At 42.5% G+C, this 15421-nt stretch overlaps 1 protein-coding gene across 17 annotated transcripts in view; it reads right to left on the bottom strand.

The window, feature by feature from the left end:
- Positions 1-1356: 1356 nt before the first annotated feature.
- The window catches only part of ASPH (aspartate beta-hydroxylase), a 236926-nt gene continuing 222861 nt past the window's right edge, over positions 1357-15421 (bottom strand). For all 17 annotated transcript variants that reach the window (XM_049854244.1, XM_049854240.1, XM_049854242.1 and 14 more), the window contains 2 exons: positions 15055-15188; positions 1357-3159 (listed from right to left, as the gene is read on the bottom strand). In XM_049854244.1, the coding sequence (XP_049710201.1) occupies positions 3009-3159; positions 15055-15188 (285 nt within the window). In that variant the 3' untranslated portion in view covers positions 1357-3008. The remainder of the gene's footprint in view (positions 3160-15054; positions 15189-15421) is intronic.

Here is a 15421-nt window from a genome sequence, read left to right as displayed (position 1 = left end):
CTTGGGTCACTACAGCAAAGAAAAGAGCTACCAAACCATTTAACCCTCAACGCTCTAGCAACCAGTTAAATGTGTGGAGAAAGGGCCTGGCTGTTGCTGAGAGGGTAGATATTCAATCATGGAGGAAGGCTTACTTTTGAAAGAATGGCTACACACACAAGTACTGGAAGTAAGAGAGGACTAGGAGTGCAAGATGCAATGCCAAAGATCATTTTATTTATCTATTCTCCTTAGAAATGGAGTCCCCAACTACCCATTCAAAGGGAATTAGATATAAAATACACAGATATCATAGGATATGATATCCTTACTTGTTCCATGTTTCCTAAAACCAGTTGTATATTTTTGCATATCTCTTATTCTCCCAGCCATCTGCATGACATGGACATTTATTAGTATGACAAGTTGGTGGTCAATGTCAAAAATATTTTAGTTGATAATGGGCAGTAAAACATGATTTTTAAATTTTAAGCATTTGGGAGAGTTAAGCTGTTAGCTGAATGATTCAAAGAAACAGGTGATTCATCAGGTCATAGCCACCCCTAATAAATATTATTACTTATCTTAGCCGTTTATTTAATCTCTTTCTCAACAAAGCTGATGTTTAATTTTTTTCCTACTGCTAGACAATAATAACAGAAGTAATTTTTATTTTCCAATAGGCAATACACTCTTGAAGAAATACAATTGAAGTGAAATTAAAAATACTTCTTGACCAATTGCATCACAGTACAAATGGAACTAAGTCATCTTGTGTAGACATTTCAAATCACAAAATAATACTGAAGTAATTCTACCAATGCAACAACTAAAATACTTTTCTTATATACCATGACTTAGGGAAGAAAGATTATGAATTACAGTGAATTAGAAAATCCATTTTATTACTTGTTTTTATACAACAGTTGTGGGATCCAAGTATTTAAAATATTATTGGAGTTAATTATTGCTAACACCTTGCAACAGTGGTAATAATTCTGGCTTCTCAACTGGCAATATTTAGAGTCCTACTGTAGTGATCCAATTTTAAACACCATACTATACTTACTAATAAGAGCTAGTTTTTACTCTATTCCATAATTTCCATAAATGAATGTAAGATGATGGCTCAACAATGAAAACTTATGGCGTGCATTTTGCTTCTGTGTACGCAACATACACATAGGAACCAAACTCAGTAACTGACATGAATGTTACAACCGGAGCATTGGCTTGTATCGTCCTTTGTCCAGTCATTTCCTCTGTTCAATAAATACTCAAGGACACAAATACCTTTTTATTTTTCAAGAGTTTGCTTTTTCTTCGGGACTTCGGTGATTCATTTTGGTATTTTTCTTCCCACGCCTCTTCATCTACTTTAGTGGGATTTTTTTTTTTTTTTTTTAACATTGGCAAAACAGAAGGGAACAAGACAGATATTTTACAAACTCTTCTACTGGAAGCTAATGTCCTTAAGGTCGAGCAAAGCAAAAATGGTCAATTTCAATGTTATTATTTTTTAAATGAGAGAAAGAAAGCCTCCTCTTTGTCCTTGTTTGGAAAAGAAAGCACAATGTGTTCTCTACTTGTGAATGGAATCTGGTCATCTGTGCGTCACTTCTTCAGCATTTTTGTTCATACTGGCTAAGAGTTCAGTGCATGAATATCATCACATTCTTAAGGCTAACATTTCTAGTTAGCTTTCCTTTAAACAAATACAAAATTTAATGCGTTATACTTTACTAAATTAATGACTTTGATCATCTTTGGAATGAGTAGGCGAGACCATTTTTCAACTGTTATTTCTATGTTGTGGGTAATATTAAAACTAAACTATGGATAAGAATTGCTATTTCAAAGTGTCACTTGATGTTTCAATGGCAGAAGTTTCTCAAGCCAGGGAGATGGAAGAGTCTTTCAAACTCTTCCAAAGAGGAAAGCAATCTCCATATCAGACACACAAGACAGATCCTACACTATCCTTAATACTACAGAGTTGTGATGGGGGTGCTCTGAAGGACCAAAGGGACTTTTTTTTTGTCACCCACATGCATCTATGGTAGGTAGTGACACTCTGGATTCAGGGTCTGATAAATGGCAAATATGCCAGAAGCCAGGTGCCCTGGCACCCTCTTATCTACCTGATCCTCAGAGAAAATTTTCACTTTGAGAAATGTTACTTTTCTCCTAGCCCTAATACTTGGTATCAAAAAAAAAAAAAAAAAAAAAAATCACGTGGCATTTTTCTAGTTTAATATAAAATGAAGTCATGTCCTTTTTTGGTGTAAAAATTCCTCTCAGAGCTTTGACACTCTATTTGCCAATAGCACAGTGAGGGGAGAAGTTAATTAAGACACTCACTCTCAGTGAAAACAACAAAGCAAAACAGACTCAAGGGGGAGAGATCGGTACAGTTCATAGACATTCACGTAATGACACCATTGCCCTTCGTATTAGGAAATTAAAACTGCTTCTTTCACTTGAGTGTCTTTTACTAAAAAGAATTAAAAGAGGAAAGTCTGTATTTACCAGGGAGGTTACCATTAAACAGCTAGAAGTAAAACCTGTCCACAGCTTGCCGTTAAAATCAACAATAAAAAAGTAGTGGTGCCTAACGACAAAATAGTCTAGCTATCCTACAAAAATATAATTGCATAGAAAAATGAAAAAAGTACAGCTCTCCATTCACAGTTTCTACATATATTCTCATTGTACACCAATTTAGACCTCTTCTAAGTGAAAGAAAGGTCTTTGGCTGGCAAGGTAGACGCTATCACGTATTCATCTTAAATATGGGCATCACACTTGTGCTGTCAGGAGATGAAATACAGCAGGACCCTTCCTATATGAATTGGAGCTAGGCGACGATCCATTTAGTGTCTTCTAACCCTAGGAAGAGGCTTGGTATTTTTCAGGCTGCGAGTGAAGAGAACTTAGAGCCTTGGTGTTTGAACTTCTCTCCCTGTACCCAAGGAGACAAAACCAGAAAGACAGCCTTTCTCCAGCGAGTCCTGGACCTGCAACACGGGCTAAATTGCAGGAAGGCTGTGCCTCTGCTGGGGTGTCAGCTCTGGGTGCCACACATCCACAATGAAGATCAGCCGAAAAGACGAGGCATCCTGCCACACCTCATGCTCAAAGGAGTCATCAAAGATGAGCACCTTGCCTTCTTCCCATGTCCTGGAACAGAAAACATGGACTCTTGAGCACAGCCTTGAATGGTTCAGATAGAAAAAACAATAAAAAAAACCTACCGCTGTCGAGTCAACCCTGACTCATGGCGACCCCATGTGTTACAGGGTAGAACTGCTCCATAGGGTTTTCTTGGTTCCAAACGTTTTGGAAGCAGATCATCAGGCCTTTCTTCTGAGGTGCTGCTGGGTGGGTTCAAACCTCCAAACTTTAGGTTAATAGACCAGTGCCAACTGTTTGTGCCACCTAGGGACCTCAGATGTCTGAGGATAATTCATGTCTATGTGCAGGAAGTCATTTTTATGACAAACTTTGGAATGTAAACAAATAAGTGGAACCTCAAGCCAGAATTTATTCTTATCTAAGTGATTTAAACAGTCATTTTGGGATTCTTGCTATGAACATCAATTTTCACTTTTCAACACTAAAGATGTATGAAGGGCAGGGGGTTGGTGAGGAAGGGATCCTGATATTGTTACATGTCCTGCCTTTATTCTTGATCAAACCCTAAGAGAGGCTTGCTTAGCCACAGGCATGGCACGCAGGCCCTGCAGCTCATGCCCGTTGACTAGGAAGGCAAGGACTCCACAGACAGGCTCTCTTCCATGGCCTTTCAGACACTGGGCTTCCAACTGGTTCACTTCTGTTCCAACTCCTGCTGAGAATATGCATTTCTAACAAGTTTCCTGCGGAGAATTTGCATTTCCATCCCAGACATACTGAATCAGAATCTACATTTTAACAAAATCCCTGCATGATTCTTATGTATAACTTCCAAGGAACTTGTTAGAAATGCAAATTCTCAGCAGAGGTCCAAACTGGAACAAACTAGTTGGAAGCCCTGTTCAGACCTTGGGTTAGACCTCTGGGCAGCGTCCTGTCTTGGGCGTCTCTCCACCCCTTGGGCCACCTACACAGTGCCTGCACATCTCCAAGACATTCTCCTTACAACCCATTCCATTTGCTCACGTTCCCTGTGACCAGGAAGCAGGTAACCAAATTAAGTGTTTCCTAGCTAATATTCCAGCTGAGGAAAATGGGCAGACTGGGAATCAATTTTGTTTATATTTTTAGGGTCACCTGCTATGCAAGTGAGATGTCTAAGGAATAGTTTTAGTCAATGCTGCAAAACACCTTTTAAGGTCTCTAACACTACCTCACATGATATCTAGAGAGGGTCTAAGATCTGCATATAGTGTTAGCCTAAACAAGGCAGTCAAGAAAGGATATGTAAGTGGGTAATTTCACAATGCTTTCCAAATCCAAGGACACTGTATTAGCCATGCTAATGTTCTCTTTTAAAAATAGACACTAATCAGCAATCTACTAAATGCTGTTATGATTTTAAATGAAAATTTTACTAGGAAATCTTTAGGTATTTAAATTCCGTTTACACATTTGACATTTTATATCCTGGATCAGAAAAAATAATGAAAATTATAGGATGGAAAATGATAGCTCAATTTCAAGTTACTGCATTATTGTAAGGTAGTTTACCTTGAGAAATCTATTTCTACTCATTACTAGGGAACTGATCAACATTAAATTAGGTAATGTAACATACTGTGAGGTTTCTCAAACTCAGCACTAATTGACATTTTGGGCCAGATAACTCTGTGGTGAGCGCTGTCCTGTGCACTGTAAAATGTTAGCAGCATCCTTTCCCAATTATGATAACCAAAATTATCTACAGCCATTGCCAAATCCCCCTTGTTGGGGTTGGGGTGGGGAAGCATGGTCCACATTGAGAATTGCTGACATATTAAATGAATTTGATGTTCAAATTTCCAAATTAATCAAAGTAACTGGTACAGTAACTAGCATTTAAAGCTGTACTCAGCTCCCCCTCCCATCTTTGTGTTGTCTCAAGTACCCAGCCTAACATCTCACATTTGGTAAGCACATGTTGACTGACCCTTTGATACAATTCCTCTGGAGCTTCTAGAGGTTCAAAGGCAATACAGTTCCATCCAACTTAACAAAGGACAGAAATATATAGACTCAGGAGCAAATGATTGAATAAGTCAACCATGTATTCATTTGCATGCAAAAAGAAACTTGAAAAGAGAGGCAAAGCTAAGAAAAGAAAAAAATGACAGTAAGAAAAAGAAGGAAACGGTCGATAGCTTACGCAAAGTTGGCTGTCAGCTGCCGCAGAGCCGGCCTCTGACCCACGGCAGCCCCATGCACCACAGAATGCAAGCCGTCCTGGTCCTGGGCCAACCCCGCGACCGGCTGCGGACTGGACCACTGTGATTCAAGGGGTTTTCATTTTTGGAAGTAGATCACCAGGCCTTTCTTCCTAGTCTGCCTTAGTCTGGAAGCTCTACTGAAACCTGTTCAGCACCAGAGCAACATGCAAGTTTTCGCTGACAGGTGGGTGGTGGCTGTGCATGAGGTCTACTGGCCAGGAATCAAACCTGCACGGAAGGAGGAAATTCTACCGCTGAACCAACACTGCCTCTCCCTGCAGATTAGGCAATCATTTTCTAGATTTTGGTGGTGCTGGTGGAATGTCATTGGGTACCACGGATAAGCCTACAGTACAGGCAGAAAAGAAGGGGGAAAGAGTGCATGGAAAGGGATGGCAAAGGAAAGTACGATGGCTGATACTGTGTGTCAGCTTGGCTGGCCATGAGTCTCAGTGTTTACACGTGATCACTCCCATGATGAGAGCGTCTGTAAGCAGCCAATCAGTTGAAGGCAAGTTTGCTTGGGGATGTGGCCTGCATCTGAGAATATAAGCAGACATTCTGGCTATTTGCTCGCTCTGGATCCTGCAGCTACCTCTTGTTCATCTGACCTCCAGCTCTTGGGACTTGAGATACCAACTCATCTGCTGATCTCGGGATTTGCTGATCTTCACAGCCTGGGAGCAGGAGACCTGCTCTCCGACCTGCCAATCTTGGGTTCACCACCCCCTGCAGCTATGTGAGTCAAAAGAAGCCTCTATCCTGATCCTTGGACTTGGGATGTTCCAGCCTCTACAATCTTGCAAGCTGTTCCCTTGATATAATCTCTCCCTATATATATTTATACATTTCACTGGTTTTGGTTCTCTAGAGAACCCAGCCTAAGACAGGGAGTATGTGGTAAGAGAGAAGGGGAGAGGAGTGGCCTAGCACGGTGAAAAGGTTATGGTCTTTGAAGCGAGGCCGATTAAACCTCTGCTGTTATTTCTTACGTGAATGAGATACTTGACATAGCTGAGTCTTTGTTTCTTTAGTAAGTGTGAGGATTAGCATAGTGGTTGACTATGCTAATATTGCTAATATTCAGATATTCAATTAATAGCAGACATTCAATTAATCATTGAGATGATAAAAGAGAAGAAGAAAAACATAGAAAAAACAGGAAAAAGACAGAATATAGAGGTGATAAAGTTAGGAAGTGGTATGATGTTACTCCAGATTACAGGGGCATTGCTCCAGATGGAATCTGCATTATCTGAGAACAGTGAAAACTTCCAAGGGGGTGAGATGTCAAAAATCTTTAGTGAATTTGTGAAATATACTCATGGAGCAACGATTCTTAAAAAAATTTTTTTTTTTAGGTGGTAGAGAGTCTGAAAGCTACTTAAAACACTGGAGGTACTTAAGAAAACTAAATAGAAAACTCTAGGTTGCACGAAACAACATCTTTCATTGGATTCTGATATCTTTCACTAGATAGGTCTAGCAAAGCCAAAAATTTCAGAAGGCTTTGTGGGAGAAAAACCTAAAGCTGAGCACTCTAGTCATTAACTTGCATTCCCCGTGAACTGAGAAAGCTTCCAGATCTAGAACATGGTAGTTCACTCAAGGGACACTGGTTCCTGTAAGAGTGGAATTTGAGAACCATTGGTTTGTATAAATCATTAATTAACCAATTTTTTAACAAAAAATCTGAAAGGTATTCCAAAGGGTTGTTAAGAAGATCTCTTTAGGGCCACGGTGGCACAGTGGTTAAGAGCTCAGCTGCTAACCAAAAGATCAGTGGTTTGAATCCACCAGCCACTCCTTGGAAACCCTGTGGGACAGTTCTACTCTGTCTCGTAGGGTCCCTACGTGTTTAAATCGACTTGATGGCAACAGGCCTGGCTTTTTTTTCTTTCTTTTCCTTTAGGGCCATAAAACCACATGGGGAGAAATGTTCTATTTGATTCCTATTTGCTCATTCTTTTTCTGTCTTATATTTTTCCCAGAAAACAGCAAAGATGCTTAATTATCAATTACTTCTTAAGTGTAGGTTGCTTCTAAATACTTAAAATAAGTGGTGTCTTTCATTCAGTTGTAAGAGCTAGAATGACTAAAAATGTAGCCCTGATTGATCTAAAAGGGGAAAAGGGAAGGACGATAAAACTTCATCCCAGTGATGACCTGACTAGGATGGACGTGGCTCCTGGGATAAACCAGTGATACATCCCCTGCCTGGGCAGGGGTAAGAACAGAAGGAGACAGAAGCATAAATGTGTCAAAGGTCTTCAGACCTCTTCTGTTCTCAAAACAAAGGTATCACTGGAGTGCCAAGAAACAGTTTTCAGGCCATGTGATTTATGAGCAAATATGAAAAAAAAAAAAAAAATTTTTTTTTTTATGATTAAGTTAACCTCACATTATAACATGGAAAGAGACCTCTGGAGCAAAGCTTTTTAGAGGCGCCTTTGAGTGGTCTTCCTGTGCACTGAGAGTTCATGGGGTGCACTCCTATTCCATTTAGAATCTCATCTTGGCCTTACAGGGAAGAAGGACTATCCCTGGTTTGCCAAAAGATAAAATAATATCTGACCACAAGATACAGCAATGGTATATTATCTCTCAATTTATCAAATTATTATAATTAATGAGAATGATATGATGGTGGCAGCATATACTTAATAAGTCTAATTTCATCTTAGAATTACCATCAATTTTAATAATGCTAATAATGCTTATAGAGCCTTATGCCTAAGAACTTTATAGGTAATACTTCAGTGATCTTTCCTAAATGTTCTGAGATAGGCAAATGACGTGGTTCCAATTTTCTATCAAATGAATCATATGGAAACAAGCAGTCTGCAGTGACTTTGAGCTTTAGTGGAGGAGCAGGAAGTCACTAGACTTTGACTTCCCTCTCTTGGTCTTGGGACACCCAGCAGCAGAGGGGTCTGTAACACAGAGGAGAATGCCAAAACAGGAGGAAAATGTAAGGGAAAGGGAGGGAAAAGCTCAAGGGGCCACAGATGGGAGAACCACTGCTTCTCGCCCCCAGTGTCCCTAGCTACAAGGTGGAGGGATGCAGAGAAAACAGGGAGAGGGGAGGAAGGAAAGAGCACTCCACTGCACTCCCGTGGCACCTCCTCTTCCCCAACACCCCTCCCAGCCCAGGCCTTTGATAAGCAGAGTATAGTCTGCACCATCCCTTCACCAGCCTGGCACTTCCCTTCTTCTCCTCCTATTGGGCTCCTCTTTCCTCACCCTGTAAAGCTCCATCCTCACCCCTATCAAAGTGCACACTCCAGGTTGCACCTCTGATGGAGTGGGAAGGCTTAGCTGTACCCCTGGAAAGGAGGAGATAGAAGTTCCCATTTTCATAGCCTCGAGGGAAGAGGACAAGAGCTCAAATTTACTGAGTGCATTTGCCACAAAGCACTTTGTAAATGCAGTCCCTGGGTGTGGCAAAAGGTGCATGTGGTTGACTGCTAAATGAAAGGACAGAATTTCTGGTCCACCAAGAGGCACCTTGGAAGAAAGTCCTGGCAGTCTGCTGCTGAAAAATCAGCCATTGAAAACCTATGGAGCACAGTTCTACTCTGACACACATGGAGTTGTCATGAACTGGAGTTGAGCCGATGGCAACTGGTTTACCAGTATTATGTAAATGCAGTGCTGAGTAGATTTTATATGGATGACTTTAACAAGCAAAACCACACACAGACATACTCTTACTCTTTCCGTTTTACAGACGAGGAAACTGAGGCTTAGTGAGGTTATGCAAGCTGTTTAAAGCTACACTGTTAGTAAGAATGGATGACAGGATTTGAGCCCAGGTTGTGTGACTTTAGTGCTCTTAATCTGAAATCTGAAGTTAAAATTGGATGCATTTTTCCATGAAAACATTATTACAGTCACTGGTTTCTGTTGTTGTTGTTAGTTGCCGATTCCAAATCATAACAACCCTATATGTACAGAGTAGAACTGTGCTCCATAGGATTTTCAAGGCCGTGAACTTCTGGAAGCAGATCACTAGGGCCTGTCTTCTGAGGTGCCTCAAGGTGGGTCTGAACCACCAACCTTTCAACAAATAGTCGCGCGTTTAACTGTTTGCGCCACCCACGGATTCCACACCACTGGTTCTAGAGTCCTATTAATAAACAGTCTGAGTTAAGAAGGGTCTGGGGGTCTAGTCCAGGAAACTCCACATTAGTTATTATTGCCATCGCAACAGGCATTCCTACTTCTTCACTACCCGTCTAACAGACAAATGTTTGGGACACAATTCTTTCTCACTGTGGGAGCTGCCACCCCTGTGAAGGTGGATCCATTCATGGGTACGCGTGTTTGCGACGTATGATCTGTGCGTATGAAGAGCCTTTAGCACACACCATACTAGCCAGACAGGGGTTAAGAAACTTTGTTGACATTTCTAATTCACTAAGTTTCACAGATGAAAGAAGATGGGGGGCAAGATGCTACCATTCAGTAACAAACAAACCTCCAGGAAACATCCCATCAAGTTAAAAAATGCCATTTTTGTTCTACAATGGCAGACAGGCAGGCTTGCGTGTGACCTGTGGGTAACATCACATCACAACTCACATGGAAGACAGGTACATTTTGTGGAATGGAGATCTATGATTTCAGGGAAACTAGCCAAGAAAGATTGAAGAAGGAGAGAAAATATTTGATTCTTTATGATTTGGTAATTTGCAGCTTTCACATGCAATTCAAAAATGGTAAGACTTTATCTTTTTGGATACTGTATAAAAACAAAACAAGACAAATATTGTCCTACTATTAATATTTCAGTATGACTGCCACAAAGTCTCCCTAATTGGAACCTTGAGAGATTAATGAAAAAATGCTATAAAATAACTGAGGTCTGTGGGAAAAGGACATGATTTCTACAACAATGGAGAGAGAGGAAGTGGCTGGGTGCTACTTCATCTCTTCAGCTCCTGGTCCTCAGTGATACGATGCTGTGGCTTCCTGGCTACAAGCAGGTCTTGTCCAGCATTTCCGGCTGACAAAGCACAGGCAGGAAGGCCGCCTCTCCCAGGAGCTGCGTGGCCACCGCTCTCTGCCAGGACGGTTCCCTCACACTGTGGGAGGCCTTCTAAGAGCCTGGAAGAATGGATCCCCTGTGGGCTACCTAAGGCTCCTTTTCACAACTCACCCACTATCTACTGACTGAAGTCCATTCAGCTCAGGATCAAGATAGGTAAAAAAAATGGCCTGCCTGGGGGGACACAAATAAACACCCAGAAATCAGGATGCCTCAATTGCTCTCTTTATTTGCTGCCCAGTTGTCTGTAAATGAAAAGCAGCAATCAAAGCAATCACTTTATAAATATAGCATGATTCTAATTTTATAGACAGCAACAATAACAATCCCCAAAGCCCCAAAGCTTACATATAGCAAAACTAAGGGATTATGGCTAGAAGCACAGAATATCAAGCCAATCTGCCTGGGATCAAATCCCAGTTCCAATATCCACAATTACTAAGCTGAGTGACCTTGGGCAAGTTACCTGGCATCTTCGTACCTCAGTCCCTTCTGCTGAAAAATTGAGATTTTAATAGTCCCAGTTACACAGGACTGCTGTGAGGATCAGTGAGTTGATACACGTAGAACACTGATCACAGAGGCTGGCACACAGTAAGCACAACATGTATGGTTACTATCACCATCATCATGAACATACATATACAGGCATTGGGGAGTGGGCAATATATCTGGTATTGGGATCAAAGATAATACTTACTCTTTTTATTATGCATCTCTGTGCCTTGCAAATTATGTACAAGGGACTTGTAGCAGCTTTGTAATCAGAAAGCACTGATTAATCTTAAATGATCATTTTATTTATAGTGATGCCATGCTGTGAACTTGCAAGCCTATCTTCAGATCAAAGAGCTGTGGTAAGTTTTGCAGAGATGGGACACTTAAGCCATCCACATGCACGGTGGCAGGAATCTCACAGCTCTGAAGAAACAGCAATTTGATTATTAATGCCTGAGAAGGACAGTGCATGAATTGCTACAACTGCCAAACTGTCTTCTGTTTGTAACCTGCTGTTTTGCAAATGGAGCAGCTCAGAAAAGTTGCTTCCTATTCCACAGCATGAGGACACCTGGCTTCTCCGTATGCGCCTTTCTCTTTTCATACTAACTGTTCTACCACAATAACAGCATGAAATGTCCAGGTTTCATCCTATACTCGCTCTTCCCTCAGATATTTATACGCTGACTATCTCCTATTGAGATATCCAGCTCTTTTCACCCTAAACATGGCATGCAGTATTTTAATTGAACCACTTTTCTTACAAAAAGCCCTATTTTTGTAATAAAGTAGTAAACCTGACCCAATCACTCGAGTCAAGGATTGTTCATGATGAGAATATAGTAGAACCTAAAGCAACTATGGTCTCTGCTTGCTGGGCCTGGAAAAGGATGACAGACAGGCAAGCAGGATGTGGTGGAAGGAGACTGGTGCCCACTGACTCTTCAGGGATGACAGGACATGAAGCATTTCTTCCTCTACAAAATGACCTCACTGGCCCAACATGTAAGTGCGGGGCAAGTACTCCTACCAATCACTGTGAATGGGCTGCCAAGTTAATGTTCTTATTCAAGATTATCCTGAACGTGAATTGCAGGGTTGGGGTTTATGACAATTCACTACCTCTGGTAGGTGGAGTCAGTTAACTAAACTTGAGGGGAGGAGTTAGCAGTCATTTCTAGCTGTTAAGCATAGCCAGTCAGGTGTTTGCTGGGAGCCTGCTGGTAGAGACTGAGCCTGTGGGCTCTCCACGATTTCTTCTTTAAGTCTCAGGCACTTGCCGTCAGCTCCCCATTCCCCAGGGGCCTTCTCTTACCCCTGAGGCCACTGACGAATAGGATCAGTTCCTTACCTTTTCCTCTCCCATTCTGTTCCTAAATGGATTTTTGTCTAGTGATTCTGCCCCAAGTATCTATGAGCAGAACAGACAAGAGATGAAAGAAGGAAGGAAAGAGGGAGAGAAGAAGAGAGAAAGAGAGAGGGTGGGAGGGAGGGAGGAAGGGAGGAAAAAAGAAGACAGCAGGGAGGAAGAAAGAAAGTTTTTAAAATCCTTAGGTAGTACTTATGAAGCTACCAGGATAACTGTCAGGATAAGGTCTGCTGCTCTTTTCCATAGTCACCGCCTCATCATTCTTACTTGATCTCTAAGGAGTTGGCCATGGCAATCTCAGCCTCCCCCATCATTCCCCCACCTCCTCTCTATAGTCTCTGCCTCCCCTCCACCCATGTCCCTCGTTGGACAAGACCCTGCAGACCCAAAGAGAGAACAATGTTTGCTAGTAGTTGTCAACGGAGTTCCCAAAAGCTCGGCGAGATTCGTTCCAGCTCAGAAGAAACTTCTACCTGTCCAGCCATCTCTAATTCGGCCTCCTGGTCTTTCCAACTCTGCCCTCTCCTGCCCCATCTCTCTCTTTGTTCTTCCACCTCTTTCTGCTTCCTAAATGTGGGTGTGTCCAAGGATTCTTTTCCTTCCTTTCATCACTCAACTATCTCTAGCTTCTTCTAGAACCTTTTGCTAAGCCTGACTCTCAAATCTTTAGCTCTAGACTTTATTTCTCTCCTGAGGTCTGGGCCTGTATTTCCAGCTGCCTCCTGGACATTTCGCAGCTGTGTCCCAACGGGAACTGAATTAAGACGTATGCAAAACTGAACTCATCATCCTTTCGCCTGAACTTGCCTCATTCCTCCCAGGTTTCCGATATTAGCTAGAGCATTACCATCCTCCTACTGACCAAGACTGAAACTGCAGGGTCATGTGGAACTGCCCATTCTTTGCCCCCACACACTCAAGACTCACTTGAGTCAGTCTTCATGGTACGTCCTGTATTTGCTCTCTCCTCTCCGTTTCTTTACGGCTTCCTAGCTCCAGTGTTCCTTTCTTCTTTGCTGGGCCACAGGGACAGCTTGTTCACTGTCCTTCTCATCCGCTCATCGGATTCCACCCATGGCTGGCAGAATCATTTCCCAACAAAGGTCTGATCCCTTCAGTCTGGTGTTTAAAGTTTGCTATGATTTAGCTTCTAATTGACTCTTTCACTTTCCTATCTTACTCTTTATATACCCTACTCTTGGAAGGTGAAATCACTCACTATTCCGCACATGTGGCCTATAACTGCTGGCCTTGTGCCTTTGCAGATGCTGTTATTTCGACCTGGAAGGCCCTTTCTCACAGCATCCGGTGTCCAAATTCTACCTGTCTTTAAAAAGCACTGCTTGCAGGGTTCCCAGACCTCAGCTCTAGGTGAGCTCTTTGTCCACTGACCTGTCTGTAACATTTGACTATTGCCTCTCTTATGACCTGCGTGGCATCTGATCTTGTCTTAGAATGGTTTATATCACCGGGTGGCGCAAACAGTTAACTGCTCAACTATTAGCCAAAGGTTGGTACCCAGAGGTGCCTCAGAAGAAAGGCCTGGAGATCTGCTTCTGAAAGGTCACAGCCTTGAAAACCCTATGGAGCAGTTCCACTCTGCACACACGGAGTCACCACGAGTCAGAATTAACTCGACAGCAACTGACAACAACACCTATCTTCTAAATGGACACATCTGGCAGGGGAAGGCCCCCCATCTGATTCCTCTTTGCACCTCTCACGGCACCTTGGCTGCTGCACCATGGGTGGGACAGGTACCTGCAGTGACCAAATGAACGACCCCGCTGACTTCCAGACCCTTACCTGCCACTCAGACCTCCCCCGTGGACAATGAGAAATGAGTAGGACCATGACTCGGTTTCCGCTCAAGGAACTTACAGCTCAGTTGTGGAGATCTGGCTCATAGATATTACATAATAAAGAGCAGGAAAAGGTAGAGGCTAGGCTTACTGACATACACGTTCTAAGAAGTCAGAAGAGAGGTTCCATTCTTATGGAACTAAGTTGGACCTCCAGTAATAGGTTTGTTTTAGATAAGTAAAAAGAAGGGCGATCCAGGTGAAGGGAATAACCCTAGGCACAGAAGCCAGAGTGAATGTAGTTTGTTCACAGGATCATGAATAAACCCAGGGTGATTAGGGAAGGAGGAGGCAGGGTGAGGAAGGGGTGCCCTAACATCTAGCACACGCCTACTGATCCTAGGACCTGGGCTTGGTGCCTTCCCTACATATTTCATTTTACCATACAATAACCCTGCAAAGTAAATATTCTCACTGTCCATTTTATAAGGAAGGGGTCTGATGCTCCCAGGGATTAAGGATCTGGACCAGGTTCATGGGCTCAGGTGGTAGAACTGGGATTTGAAAAAGTCAGCTGGCTTCCATTGCACCATGCTGTCTTGTCTAGAACACGACACGCAAGTATCAACAGGATTTTCTTCAGGAATGGGGAGCTCCTATATATAAGGTGTGTTAGCTGGCTCTGAATACAAGTCTGTCACCCTGGAGAGAGAAGCCAGGAGGCTGGTCAGCCAGATGAGTGCGTGCCAGGGACAAGTTAATAAGAAGGGCAGCCCTAGAGCTGGGCAGTCTCTCCAGACTAGCAGATAGCATGGAGAAGGGATGCGCTAAGAATCTGGATTAAATCCCTTCCTCTCAGTCTATTTCAGTTACAAAGGAAGACGAACAAGCAACAACACAGAGCTTTGTCATCCCTGAACACCCATCCTCCGAGGTGATGGACGAGGGTGGAAATGATGGGAAGAAACATACTTGGTCTCGCCGGCGCATCGGATCTTGCAGCCTTCCTTGGGGATCACCAAGCCCAGGTGCATTCGAAGCCTGCAATTTGTGGGCCCTGTGTGTGGCCACACGTGCGTCCCCGGGTGCATGACAGAATATTTGATCTGCGTAAAAAAATACAACACTCTGACACTCAGCCATTTATCAAGGGTGGAGGAATTGCTAAATTAAAGTGACAGTACAAAATTACTGTCAATTTGAATTAGAGCCTTTGTAAGACTCAGAACTTATTCTCATCTTATCTCTTTGTAAAGGAACTAAAAATAAGCACTCACATTTTCCACCAGGCAATAAACACGCAACATTTTCCACCCTCCATCGTGATGTCAACCACATG

This window comes from Elephas maximus, chromosome 15, assembly GCF_024166365.1.
Source record: "Elephas maximus indicus isolate mEleMax1 chromosome 15, mEleMax1 primary haplotype, whole genome shotgun sequence".
Taxonomy (NCBI): Eukaryota; Metazoa; Chordata; class Mammalia; order Proboscidea; family Elephantidae; genus Elephas; species Elephas maximus.
The sequence above is the reverse complement of the archived record's forward strand: the minus strand, read 5'-3'. Positions and strand labels throughout refer to the sequence as shown.